General features: G+C 44.5%; 1 protein-coding gene across 1 annotated transcript in view; it reads right to left on the bottom strand.

Annotated features, from left to right (window-relative positions):
- The window catches only part of TMC3 (transmembrane channel like 3), a 152,626-nt gene that overhangs the window by 64,964 nt on the left and 73,216 nt on the right, over window positions 1-14,446 (bottom strand). Inside the window, exons 6-8 of the mRNA XM_073568572.1 lie at window positions 13,766-13,864; window positions 12,314-12,456; window positions 3,536-3,683 (exon numbers count right to left, since the gene is read on the bottom strand). Coding sequence (XP_073424673.1) covers window positions 3,536-3,683; window positions 12,314-12,456; window positions 13,766-13,864 — 390 coding nt within the window. The remainder of the gene's footprint in view (window positions 1-3,535; window positions 3,684-12,313; window positions 12,457-13,765; window positions 13,865-14,446) is intronic.

Below are 14,446 nucleotides of genomic sequence, written 5' to 3'. Positions count from 1 at the left end.
AGGGATCAGGAAATCCCACCATAACATCTTTTACGGTTTCTAATAAACCCTTCCGAAAGAGAGCTGCTAAGGCACCGTCATTCCATGTAGTAAGGACCGCCCACTTTCGGATTTTTTGACAGTATAACTCTGCAGAATCCTGACCCTGGTTTAATGCCAATAGGGTTTTCTCAGCTTGATCAATAGCATTAGGTTCATCATACAGCAACCCCAAGGCTTGAAAAAATGCATCCACATTAGTCTGAATAGGATTTCCAGGTGTCAGAAAAAAAGCCCAATCCTGGGGATCGCCGCGCAGCAAGGAGATGACAATTTTAACCTGCTGCACAGAGCTCCCCGATGAGTTAGGCTTCAAGGCAAGAAATAATTTACAATTATTCTTAAAATTCAAAAATTTAGACCGATCCCCAGAAAACACATCAGGAGTAGGAATTTTTGGTTCAACAGCAGGTGATTGAGCGAGATAGGTGGAAAGTCCCCCGCACTTCAGCAGCGAGCTGCTCAACACGATCAGACAATTGCTTAATCTCCATTAAAGAAAAAATCCTCTTACGGCCCCAGAGAAACAGAGGAAAAAATATATACAAAAAAAAGAATTCTGACACTTTTCTCTTTTTTTTACAATTCTCTCCTTCTTTTGAGTACCCTAGAATCTGCGGTTTAGGCTGGTGATTCTGTTATGATTGGGTCACCGAGGAGGAAAGCAAGACCAAGCTAAGCCACAGAAAACCAGAGGTTGGTAACTAAGCGGATTGCACACCCCTGATCCTATCCACACAACTAGCAGTAGCCGTGGAGCGTACCTATGATGATTCTAGACGCCTCGACACAGCTAGAGAACTAAATAAGCCTAAAGCATGAAAGGGGAAGTCTAAACTGCCCCAGAGCAGACCCCAAAGGAATAGATAGCCCCCAAACATATATTGTCGGTGAGACAAGATGAAAACACAAAGGCAGGTAGGAAAATAGGCTGAGCAAACGATGGGGCCCAAACTAACTAGACAGGACAGGAAAGGAAAGACACTGTCTGCAATCATGCAAAAAACCCTGCAAAAAATGCCCAGCACGTCTGATAGAAAAAATACTGAAGTCACTAGACTTCGCCCACTATATCAGCACTCTGGTATATTCTGAAAACAGAGCAAAGAGAGGCCAATCTAATAAGGGACAAAAACAAACTGGCACAAACAGTAACATAAGGATGAAAATTCAGCACAGCCCCAGCCGGGGCTGGCTGACCACACAAAACTGAAATAGACAGAACCAAATCAAATGTGAACAATAGCAAAAGAACACTTAGCTTGAGCATTCAGGGACTGAGCCTCTAAACTAAGACCTCAGGAGGCAGGAAAAATCACCAGCAGGGATAGAGGGAGTCGGCTGTCCAGTCAGAAAACTCCCAATGTCCTATCGTCCTCCTCATTATCAGGTGGCAGGCCTCTGTTAATTAGATCAGCTCCATTACCTCCTGTAACCATCAGAGGGAGCCCGGAAAGAGAACTCGCGACCCCTCTGTCAATACAACCATCTCCACTAGCTTCACCAGCCACCAGAGGTAGGCCAGAAAGTGAATTCACAACAGAGCAGCATATGGGGCATAATATAAGGAGTTTATTAGGTGGCAGCATATGGGGCATAATCTATGGAGCAGCATATGGGGCATAATCTATGGAGCATCTTATGTGGAAGCATATGGGGCATAATCTGTGGGGCATAATCTATGGAGCAGCATATGGGGGCATAATCTATGGAGCAGCATATGGGGCATAATCTATGGAGCATCTTATGGGGCCATAAACTTTTCGGAGCAGCATATGAGGCATATTCAATGGAGCATCTTATGGGGCCATTATTAACCTTTTTTTCAGTATTATATGGGGCATATTTTGTATCTAGCATCTTATGGGGCCAATCATGAACTGTATGGAGCATTATATGGGGCTCCTGATTCCATATGGATATTCAAAACATTTAACTTACTGATGTCTCAATTAATTTTACTTTTATTGGTATCTATTTTTATTTTTGAAATTTACCAGTAGCAGCTGCATTTCCCATCCTAGGCTTTAACTTGAGTCAATAAGCTTTCCCAGTTTTTTGTGGCAAAATTAGGGGGGTTGGCTTATACTCGAGTCGGCTTATACTCGAGTATATACGGTAATTTCAGAGAAGAGAAGGATGGGGCATTTACGTTAGTAATGGCGAGATAAGACATATGACATTGCTAAAAGCATTTTGTACCCCCTTACTCTTCTCTCCCCATAGAGAACACACAAGTGTTCATGTGTATAGGAGAGGCAGAGATAGGTGTCTTTGAAATGAGCTAGCTATTGAGTTCAGCTGGCAACTATCTAACGGGCATGGGCACTGTTAGGCAGCATTACATCATATTTATGCCTCAATTTATTGATTTAATGATAAGATGATTGTTATCAATACATTTACAAGGCAATATAGAGGATATTGCCAGGTTATGGAAGCAAATAAAAATATTGAAAAAGTTTCCACCAAGTTAATAATGTATTCCCCTATCGATAGGATAAAGTATAAGATATTGATCACTAGGGGCCCAACAGTTTGACCACCAGGGTTTTTGAGAACACGTCGCTGAAGATCTTTATGAATGCAGCAGAGGTCAAGCATATGCATCTCTGTCCCTTTCGTTCTTATAAAGGACCTGTCATCAGGTCAAAAGTGGCCATTTTTTGCCCTTATTTTATTCCCACCTAATAGTCTAAATGTTATGGTCTTTACTAAGAGGGTGGTACTCACAGGATTCTCTGAGGACGTGTCTTTAGGCTGCTATGCATAATTACCATGTGAGCCGTGCCCCCTTTATAAAGACCATGAAAAATAGCACAGTGGGTGCACTGAATAAAAAGACCAAAAACTGTTGAACCATATGAGAGTTTTAAAAAAAGAAAAAAACAATACTAGGAGGGCAGCAGGAATAAAATAAGAGCAAAAACTGGCCACTTTTTATCTGGTAACAGGTCATCTTTAACTACAAAACATATTAGAGCTATGACATATCCATGGCCTTCCTGCACTCTATGTATGATTTATGCTAGGCTCTAGATCAAATAGTTGCAAGGAGGTGGCTGGTTCCCTCAGTTGTTACTCCTCCTTCCGTATGACCCCCTGGCATGTGGAAGTCCACTACTCTTTGGCTGCTGCAAATGCTGTGGGTGCGGTTGGAAAGTGTGACAGGGAGAGAGTAGGAAAATCAGTGCTGTCCTCGTGCCTTTATTCTTCATCACTGAATCAATAAAAAGTTATTTTCCCCGTTGGAATGCAGCTACCTTCTGGACCCTTTATTTGTCTGGACTGCTGTGACTCGGAGAGAAGGTAATCTGTGGGAAAGAACTGTGTTGGATCCTTCTGTTTATGTGCAAGGAACCGGGGGTGCTCGCTGATCGTGTGCTCAGTGGATTCTGCCTAAGTGCTCTCTCTTTAAAGCACCTTGCCACCACTACCCCCCAGTGCCCTTGACACATAGTCATGAAATGATTGAAGTATGTGATAAAGAACTCACTCTAATACTATTGACTATCGCAGCCGTTTTGCTTTCAGAAGCTTCCGAATTCCCAATGAGATAATCCCATGCACAGAAGATTCTCCAGCAGAAGGTGTAGTTTTCATCGGACGCACTTGCCAAACTCATCCGTGAATTCTTTGCCATTCTGAGAAATTAATAAAAGATTATCTTCCTGCATATAGTTAGAAAGAATCACATGGGAAATGCTTAAGAACATCCTAAATAGGCACTGTAAGTGGTTTATACCTTGTGGGAATAAAAGGACAAGAAATAGGAAAGACCCAATGTGGCTAAACAAAGAAGTAAGAGGGGCAATTAACAGTAAAAGGAAAGCATTTAAACTACTAAAGCAGGATGGCACTGTTGAAGCTCTAAAAAAAACTATAGGGAGAAAAATACATTATCTAAAAAAACTAACTAAGGCTACTTTCAGACTTGCGTTACCAGGCGCAGCGCTCGGCCGCCGCTAAGCTCCACCCCCCGGCCGCGCCCCCCGGTCAGCTCCTCCTATGGTCGCATGACGCTGCATGCGGTCAGCGTACCCTATATCTAGTGTTGGGTACGGTGGCCGTGCGCTGGTGTGTTTTTGCCGGCACATGCGCCCTTTTTGCGCTGCGCCAAGCGCACAAAAATGAAACAAGGTGCGTTTGTCGCACGTCGGCACAGCGCAAAAAGGGCGCATGCGCCGGCGAAAACATACCAGCGCACAACCAGCGTACCCAATGCTAAATATAGGGTACTCTGATCGCATGCAGCGTCATGCGAGCATAGGAGGAGCTGACCAGAGGGGGCATGACCGGGGCGGAGCTTAGCAGCGGCCGAGCGCTGCGCCTGGTAACGCAAGTCTGAAAGTAACCTAAAGCTGCCAAAAAGGAAACAGAGAAGCACATGGCTAAGGAGAGTAAAACTAATCCCAAACTGTTCTTCAACTATATCAATAGTAAAAGAATCAAAAGTGAAAGTGTAGGCCCCGTAAAAAATTGTGAGGAAAGAATGGTTGTAGATGACGAGGAAAAAGCTAATATATTAAACGCCTTCTTCTCCACGGTATTCACAGTGGAAAATGAAATGCCGAGAGACAAAGAAAACCCTATATTAAGGGTCACGAATCTAACCCAAGAAGAGGTGCAAAACCGGCAAAATAAGAATAAAATAGATAAATCTCCGGGTCCAGATGGCATACACCCATGAGTACAAAGAGAACTAAGTAATGTAATAAACAAGCCATTATTTCTTATATTTAGGGATTCTATAGCAATGGGGTCTGTTCCACAGGACTGGCGCATAGCAAATGTGATACCAATATTCAAAAAGGGCTCTAAATGTGAACCTGGAAATTATAGGCCAGTAAGTCTAACCTCTATTGTTGGTAAAATATTTGAAGGGTTTCTGAGGGATGCTATTCTGGATTATCTCAATGAGAATAACTGTTTATCTCCATATCAGCATGGGGTTATGAAGAATCGCTCCTGTCAAACCAATCTAATCAGTTTTTATGAAGAGGTAAGCTATAGACGGGACCAAGGTGAGTCATTGGATGTAGTATATCTTGATTTTTCCAAAGCGTTTTTATACCGTGCCACACAAGAGGTTGTTACACAAAATGAGAATGCTGGGTCTGGGGGAAAATGTGTGTAAATGGGTAAGTAACTGGCTTAGTGATAGAAAGCAGAGGGTGGTTATAAATGGTATATTCTCTAACTGGGTTGCTGGGACCAGTGAGGTACCGCAGGGGTCGGTGTTGGGACCTATTCTCTTCAACATATTTATTAACAATCTGGTAGAAGGTTTACACAGTAAAATATCGATATTTGCAGATGATACAAAACTATGTAAAGCAGTCAATACAAGATAAGATAGTATTCTGCTACAGATGGATCTGGATAAGTTGGGAACTTGGCCAAAAAGGTGGCAGATGCGGTTTCATAATGATGAGCGTAAGGTTATACACATCGGAAGAAGGAATTAATATCACCATTACACACTGAATGGGAAACCACTGGGTAAATCTGACATGGAAAAGGACTTGGGGATCCTAGTTAATGATAACTTACCTGGAGCAGCCAGTGCCAGGCAGCAGCTGCCAAGGCAAACAGGATCATGGGGTGCATTTAAAGAGGTCTGGATACACATGATGAGAGCATTATACTGCCTCTGTACAAATCTCTGGTTAGACCGCACATGGAGCACTGTGTACAGTTTTGGGCACCAGTGCTCAGGAAGGATATAATGGAACTAGAGCCAGTACAAAGGAGGGCAACAAAATTAATGAAGGGGATGGGGGAACTACATTTCCCAGAGAGATTAGCAAAATTAGGATTATTTAGTCTAGAAAAAAGATGACTGATGGGCAATCTAATAACCATGTATAAGTATATAAGGGGACAACACAAATATCTCTCCGAGGATCTGTTTATACCAAGGAAGGATGGTCACAAGGGAGCATTCTCTGCGTCTGGAGGAGAGAAGATTTTTCCACCAACATAGAAGATGATATTTTACTGTTAGGGCAATGAGAATCTGGAATTCCTTGCCTGAGGATGTGGTGATGGCGAACTCAGTCGAGGGGTTAGAGAGAGCCCTGGATATCTTCCTGGAGCTTAACAATATTGTATCTTAGGCCTCTTTCACACATCAGGTTTTCGCCGTCAGGCGCGATCCGGCGCTTTTGACAGAAACCGGATCCGGCGAAATGCAATGCCGGATCCGGTTTCCCCCCCATTGACTTGCATTTGCGCCGGATCGCGCCGGATGGCCATGCGTTTCATCCGGTTATCGCCGGATCCGGCAATGTGTCGCAATGTGTCGCGATCCGGCGTCTGGAAAAAACGTCTACTGTAACGTTTTTTGTCTCCGGCGAAAAAGCCGGACACGCCGGATCCGGCGCGTCCGGCTTTTTCACACAACGAAAGCCTATGAGCGCCGCAATGCGCCGGATCCGGCGAAAGCCTGATCCGGCGGCCGGATCCGGTTTTTTGGTCTGAGCATGCTCAGTAGCTCTGCCCACAAGACATATATAAAAGCAAGACAGTGGGACCCACAGCCACACCCAACATGCCACCCAAGACAGCAACCAGGCGCAGGAGAAGGCAGGAGACCACTGCAGCACCATCCGCACCACCACCACCCCAAATGGAGCAGCAAATAGAACATGCTGAGGAGGGGAGGCCAGCAGCAGAGGAGAGACGGTAATTATCAAATAACCCATTCCTCCAAACTAGGGCTATTGAATATCAAGATATTCATTGGCCCTTTGTTTCTCTTTATTCAACAGCCGCCCAATAGATGCAGCAGCAGCAGCAGCAATGGCAGCAGCTTCAACACCACCCACAGGCATGGAGTATGGCCACCAGGAAGACAGCACATCATCTTCTGGGAGCCCTCCCTCGCATCGTCAGCGTTTGACGGTAAGTTTTTATTTCCAAAATCCATCTTCTCTGTAATATATATCTATTCATGGCCTTTTATTTCAAAACAGGAATCACAAGATGAAGAGGAGCTCCCAGAAGAAGAAGGAAGGGGTGGACAGACACCTGGAGTGGGCTCACAATTGGTAAGTTTTTTGCATCAAACGCAGAAACACAACATCACACTACACACAACACATAGAAAACAATGTTCTGCAGACCACACACAGCAAACAAATGCCTACATCCAAAGACATAACTTTTTTTGTTTTCTTCTCTAGTCTTCCCAATCTGGTGCTTGGCCAAGAGGTGCTCGCAGTGCCTCCCAGGGTCGTCGGCGACAGCAACGCGGCGGTCACCAGCGTGTAAGTATAAATATTTTTGCTTTGTTTTTTTGCACTTTTTATTTAATTTCTTTTGTGGAGGCTAATTATGTTATTTTTGTCTTTTTCTTTAACAGCCTTCACAGCGTGCTCCTGACTCTGACGTTGAGGATGGAGGGATTGATATGGACCGCCTCATCGATCTTGTCAGAGAAAGGGAGCCGCTCTGGAATATGGCTGACCGCCGCCACGCTGACCTGATCGTTACCCGACGACTCTGGGAGGAAATCTGTTCGCTCCTTGTGGGCCGCTGGGAGGACCTCGATGTTCGGGCCCAGATTACAGAGCGTAAGTATATACAGTACCGGTTGCTTGATGTAAACCAGTGTTTCCCGAACTCCAGTCCTCGTGGTCCCCACGGATCATGTGTTCAGGATTTCTATTTACTATGGAAATCCTGAAAACATGACCCCTGGGGACCATGAGGACTGGAGTTTGGGAAACACTGATGTTGTATACTAACCACTCCTTTCTCGTTTCAGGGAACAGAATTGTGAATCGGTGGCGGTCTGTGAGGGATCGTTTCAAGAAGGAGTTCAATAAAGAGATGCGGGCCCCGAGTGGATCTGGAGGACGCAGGAGCAAGTACAAGTACGCAGAAGCCCTGTCGTTCCTCCGTGAAACAATGGTCACCAGAAGGTAAATATTACACACCACATGTGAAAAAAAATGTTAGATGTAAATTTTTTTTTCAGCCAGGGACATACCATGTCAGTATTTTAATTGTTTTTTTTTCTCTTTATTCCACAGCACGGTGAGCAGCACTCGGGAGCCTGCACGATTGGACCCTTCTGAGGCGATCCCTGAGGAGACCGGCACCGAGGGACACTTCGACCGCCCCGGTACATCTGCACCTTCCCAGCCTTCCCACACATTCAACCCATCTGTCCCATCCACCAGCACAGGAGCATCGTGGCCGCCCACATTACATGAAGCTGCTGGTGAGGAGATCGCTTTCCCTTTACCCCACCCTTCTGCCCCTGCCACCTCTAGTACACCTGCGGGTACTGGGCGGCAGCGGCAGAGGGGTCAGGAAAAGACTTATGCGCCAGAGTTCTTGCATCTGAATGCATCTTTCCAGAACTGTCTAAAAGTCTTGTCAGAGCAAATCTCCGCAGGCTATCAGCAGATCAACTCCAGCATTCTGGAGGTGAAGACACTTCTGCAAACCATGCATTCAGAAGCAAGATCTTCGCCAAACCACACCTTTTTCAGGTCTGTTGTGGAGCGCATGGAAACGCTCTCTCCTGCCCAGCAGATGCATGTAATGCATTCATGCCACGCTGCTCTCCAGCAAGTTACCTCCCAACCTCCTCCTCCTCCTCCCACCACAGTAGTTCCTCCACCTGCACCCCCTCCAGCCACTTTCCATCCTCCCCCTCCTATTACATCTACACCCCCTCCAGCCACTTTCCATCCTCCCCCTCCTATTACATCTACACCCCCTCCAGCCACTTTCCATCCTCCCCCTCCTATTACATACCATCCACCTCCAGCCACTTTCCATCCTCCCCCTCCTATTACATACCATCCACCTCCCCAGCACCATCCACCTCCCCAGCACCATCCACCTCCCCAGCACCAGCCACCTCCCCAGCACCAGCCACCTCCCCAGCACCAGCCACCTCCCCAGCACCAGCCACCTCCCCAGCACCAGCAACCTCACCAGTACCAGCAACCTCCACAGTACCTGCAAACTCCCCAGTACCAGCAACCTCCCCAGTACCAGACATCTCCCCACTTCCAGCAACCTGCCCCGTACCAGACATCTCCCCACTTCCAGCAACCTGCCCCGTACCAGACATCTCCCCACTTCCAGCAACCTGCCTCGTACCAGACATCTCCCCACTTCCAGCAACCTGCCCCGTACCAGACATCTCCCCACTTCCAGCAACCTGCCCCGTACCAAACTCCATCCCCATACAACTTGCCATCAACATCATCTGCTCCTACAGTCCCTGCCCAACCCTCCACTCCACCACCCACCACCTCTTCTGCTTCCCACATGTCCACCCATTCTGTAGTTTTTTCCATACCTTCACCTCTAACTGTTCCTTCCCCACAACGATCCCAGTCCTCTCTCCACACTCCCAGTGTCGAAGTGTCCCGCAGCCCCTACAGCAGTATTTCCACCACACACTACACAGAATTATAATGTGTGTTTTTAAATAAAAATGACCAGTTTTATGGTTTCAGTTTTATAGTTTCAAATTTTTATTAAACATGTTTATTAAAATTTTAAAAAAGTTTACTAAAAAAAACATTTTTCAATAAAAGTTAAATTATTTTACACTGGTTGTCTGTCATTTCTTTCTGCGGCGAAAAAGGTTAAATACAGGGTATTTAAAAGGTGAAATGGTATTCAAAACTAGGTATATAACTGTGGGTAAATTTTAGCTTTTTGCCACAGTTGTGTTCCTGGTTGTGTTTGAAGCAAAGTATTTCACCTAAAAAGTTGTGTTTATTGTTGGTGATTTCCTAACAATGTACACAACTTTTGTTTAAAGGTGAAATACTTTGCATAAAACACAACCAGGTACACACCTGTGGCCTAAAGCTAAAAATAGAGACCATGACAAGATAGCCAACTTTGGTTGGCAAAGGTATATACTGTTGGTACAGAAGGTACACAAGTTTGGGGCACAAATCTTTCACACTCTGTCATCCTACCAGTGTACTCTGCCTTGAGGTGACATAAAGTATAGTGCAAAATTGTCCCTCATTACTGAAACCGTCACAGAACTTCTAGTGGTAATGTCATGGTAATCTTGCAAGGTGGTTTCTTCAGAGGTGTCCTCAATGGAAATGGGTTCCTTGCATATAACAAAATTGTGGAGTACCACGCACGCTTTGATCACCTCGTCCACAGTTTCTGTCTTGAGGTTGATCGCAGTCAATAGGACCCGCCATTTGGCTGTCAGAATACCAAAGGTACATTCAACCATTCTTCTTGCTCTTGTGAGGCGGTAATTAAAAATGCGTTTTGGTCTTGTCAATCCTCTGCTAGAGTACGGTTTCAAATGGTGTTCTGACAGCTGGAAGGCTTCATCCCCTACACAGACAAATGGCATAGGTGGACCAGATGTTTGCGGCAGCGGTCTAGGTGGTGGGAACTGGAAGGTGTTTCCATACAGTTTACGCCCCATGGCAGACAGTTTGAAAACTTGAGAGTCATTGGAGCGGCCATAGGCCCCAATATCAACCGCAATAAATTTGTATTCCGCGTCAGCGATGGCCATGAGGACAATTGAAAAATATTTCTTGTAATTGAAATATTCCGATCCAGATCCAGCTGGCTTTACAATGCGGATATGTTTCCCGTCCACAGCGCCCAAGCAGTTTGGAAACTGACATATCTGTTGAAACTTGTCAGCAATTTCAATCCACCTCTCTGTTGTGGGCTCTGGTAAAAACTCTTCAGCTAAGGAGTCCCACAGTGCACGGCATGTGTACTTCACAATTCCAGATATGGTGGAAATCCCGAGTCTGTACTGGAAATGCAGTGACGAAAGTGATTCTCCAGTTGCAAGAAATCTGTGGGGAATTAACAAACAATAAATTAGTTTTAAATCACAGCATTATACCAAAACTGACCTAACACTTGGAGATACAAATTACCACCAACAAGATTGCAGTGAAAGTGTGCTCTGATGCGATCATATCCAATAAATGTGGCTTACCTTAAAGTCACCATCAGACGCTCTGCGGGTGAAACGGAGAAGCGGCAATAGGTGTCCGCTTTTCTTATGAGGTGTGCAATGCGCTCCACCAAGTAATCAAAATTCTCCATTTTCATCCTAACATATCCAAAAAATTTATCCGGGTTTCGTCGAAGGTCCATGCATAGTGTAGAATAGACCCCACGCGTCATTCTCTTGGCTGTGATGGGGTGGATCCACAAACGTCGTCTACGATGCCTGATGCGCTGCTGTCTCGCTCTCTCCTTCTCCAGAACAATCACCCTCAAACGATTTGCCTCCGCTGTAAAATCCGCCAAATTCTTCAAAATATTTCCAATGACAACATCCATCTTCGCCAGTAAACTTGCTCTTCTCTCCAACCTGCACTTTCTCCTCTACAACCTGTCAAAGAAGGGCTGTAGGAACATGCTATATATAGTTTTCCAGTAGCCAATCCCGTTCGGAAGGCCACAAGGGTCAATTTTAAAAACCGGATCCGGCGTAATCCGTCGAAAAACGGATAGAAAAACGGATGAACCGGATGAGACGGATCCGGTTTTGTCTGTCAAGAAAAAGACGGATCCGGCAGAAAACCGGATCCGTCACATCCGGTTTTACTAAACATTTGCCGGATCCGGCGTTCCGGCACGACGCCGGATCGCGCCTGACGCCGAAAACCTGATGTGTGAAAGTAGCCTTACAGTTTTTAGATTTTTTAGAAGGAAGTAGATCTGGGGATTTATACTGATGGAATATAGGCCGAACTGGATGGCAAATGTCTTTTTTTCGGCCTTACTAACTATGTTACTATGTTACTATGTTAATCATAGAATAGTAGAGTTGGAAGGGACCTCCTGGGCCATCTGGTCCAACCCCCTGCTCAAAGCACGATTCACTAAATCATCCCAGACAGATGTCTGTCCAGCCTCTGTTTGAAGACTTCCATTGAAGACTATGGCCAAAGAGACTATAACCTACTGGAATATTTATAGAGTTTACTACATATGACTACAGAATGGATTTTATTAGCGGTTTCATTATTTAACTTATGTTTTAAGATACATAAAAGTACCTATTTCTTTATCTTACAGCCCCACCCTATTTAAACCAGAACAAATCGCTATCTATTCAGAAAGAAAGATTTTCCTCTGGCTGACCCAGCCCATGCATTACATGACACCATCAATTGTTCCTCCTCCTCAGTTCTGCTGTTCTCCTGCTCTAGTAAATCCTTTTCTAGGTACCTGAGAATCATGACATACAAAATATCATACTGGCATAAAATACTGTATAATAGCAAATTACTTTCTTAATAGTGTGATGAAACTGTATGCAAAGACTGCCAGTCCAACAAGGAAATATGCCAATGGCAGACGATACCCAGCTCGTCCTATTTTTCTTTCACGTCCATAGTAGCCATAAAATAGCACAGAGTATTGGAGATAACCCTGTAAAATGGCTAAAGGTTAAATAGAGACATGTATTTACATTTGACATCAAATGATTTAAAGGGGTTTCCCACAAATTAAATTTTTTGTGCTGTAAGTGGGTGTATTCATCATCTTTACGGACATAAAAGGGAATCTTGTTAGTAAGATAATTCCCCACTGCCAAAACCACATTTGTGGACATGCAGGTCTTTGAAAGCTAAATCCATCAACATTTTAGCTCATATGCACATTAAGGGCAGGAAAACAACCTTGGAGCCAGAGGTTCAGGAAGTGACGCCCACAGCACTTAACATTTCATTTGCATAAGAATTATAATGCTGATTTTCCTGGAAAAAAAACACACAAATTGATCTTGGTTTGAGTTGGTATACATGCAGCATATAAACGCATGTTCACATTGGCCATAAAGCATGCAAAACCTACAAAAGACAAAATGAGAAAAACCCTGTTGTATTTAAATAAACAAAAAACCAAAAGTGCATTTAAGTAATAGAGAGTTCTTAGCAATACTGTATTTGATCAAATATAGCATAAAAGCCGTCCAACCATTGACAAGGTGACTCTGTGGTCGGGGGGGTCCTACACAGTCTAATATTAAAAACCTTATCATGTGTCAAATTCGACGTTAGGATGTGAATAAGGGCAGACAAAAGGACCGTGTCCCAACCAGTGGACACCAGTCACCGGAAGCCTTTAAATACAATTTCCAGCTCAGGAGAGGGAGGCCACACCCCGGCTTGAACAGAATGCAAAAATACAAAGAAAAAAAAACACAAAAATTGAGCTTGGTTTGAGTTGGTATACATGCAGCATATAAACGCAGTGTAGACAGTGTAGGACTGCCCCGACCACAGAGTCACCTTGTGGGGAGCCATGCATACTAGGATAGGCATGAAGAGTCATGCATACAAGGATAACCATTTTTGGGGTTTAGTGTGAAATAATGTCCAATTTGCCTTTTTTTCTGTTTTTTTTTTGTTTCAATACACACAAAGGAAATAAACGTGTATAACAAAACACGTGTAATTGCACTAATTTTCTGGGAGAAATACTTAATTTTCTGGAACAATTTCAAGTGTGCCAACTGTACGTTATATATCTATTCCAAAAATTAATTTAATAATGTGACATATAGAGAATTATTTGTGCATGTACAATTCTTGCTTAGGATCAATTAACTAATGGAGCTAATATATAATGAAAAGGCAGAGTTAACTAATGAACTGGCCACAATGTACTGTATACAGTATAACATGTATATCTTAAGCAGTGATAAATGGCTTTTAAACATAGATTAGAGCCTTGCCCCAAGTGACCAGATGGTGTTCAGGTCCTGTGCAGCGGAAAATTCCTTATCAGGGATTTTCTTGTTGACAGTGCTTCCAAATGGTGCTCCTGCTAAGATCTGTAAATGAGAAAGAAATATGTGAAGAACAATCATAATTGGTTACAGTTATTAGGCTGCGTTCACATGAACATACAGATATAGCAAAGATTATCTTGGTCTCAGACTACACAGTGCTGAGACATCACTCCTAAAAAAAAGTTTAATTCGACACCTATCTTGATTTTGCTCATGGTTTCTGCAATGCTGTTATCCTAAGGCTAGGGAGACACATGACCACGATGGCTGTGTAAGGAGGAAGACCAGGCTACGGGTACCTGTACCAAGCTAGGTCCAAAGCTGTTGAGGCTGCCTCCCTTGTTGCCTGGGGGAAGGAAAGAGGAGCTGGACCAACCTCATGACCCAGGTAGGAGGGACAACATAAAAGAAAAATTGCGCGCAGCAGCAGGCAGTTTGGCGTGAACCAGGAGCAGCAGCAGCGCGCAGCTGGGTGAGCGGCGTGCTACGTCCCATGAGCACTGGTGCCGTGATAGGCTGCATTTGTCGGCTGCCGCCGTCTTCAGCGGGACCGCTGAGGAGAGAGGTGCATGCGCCCAGTGGCTGCAAGCGAGAGAGGTGCCGTGCGCCCAGTGACCGTGAGTA

This window comes from Dendrobates tinctorius, unplaced genomic scaffold (genome assembly GCF_039654945.1).
Source record: "Dendrobates tinctorius isolate UK_male_01 unplaced genomic scaffold, ASM3965494v1 ptg000022l, whole genome shotgun sequence".
In the NCBI taxonomy this organism is placed as follows: domain Eukaryota; kingdom Metazoa; phylum Chordata; class Amphibia; order Anura; family Dendrobatidae; genus Dendrobates; species Dendrobates tinctorius.
The sequence above is the reverse complement of the archived record's forward strand: the minus strand, read 5'-3'. Positions and strand labels throughout refer to the sequence as shown.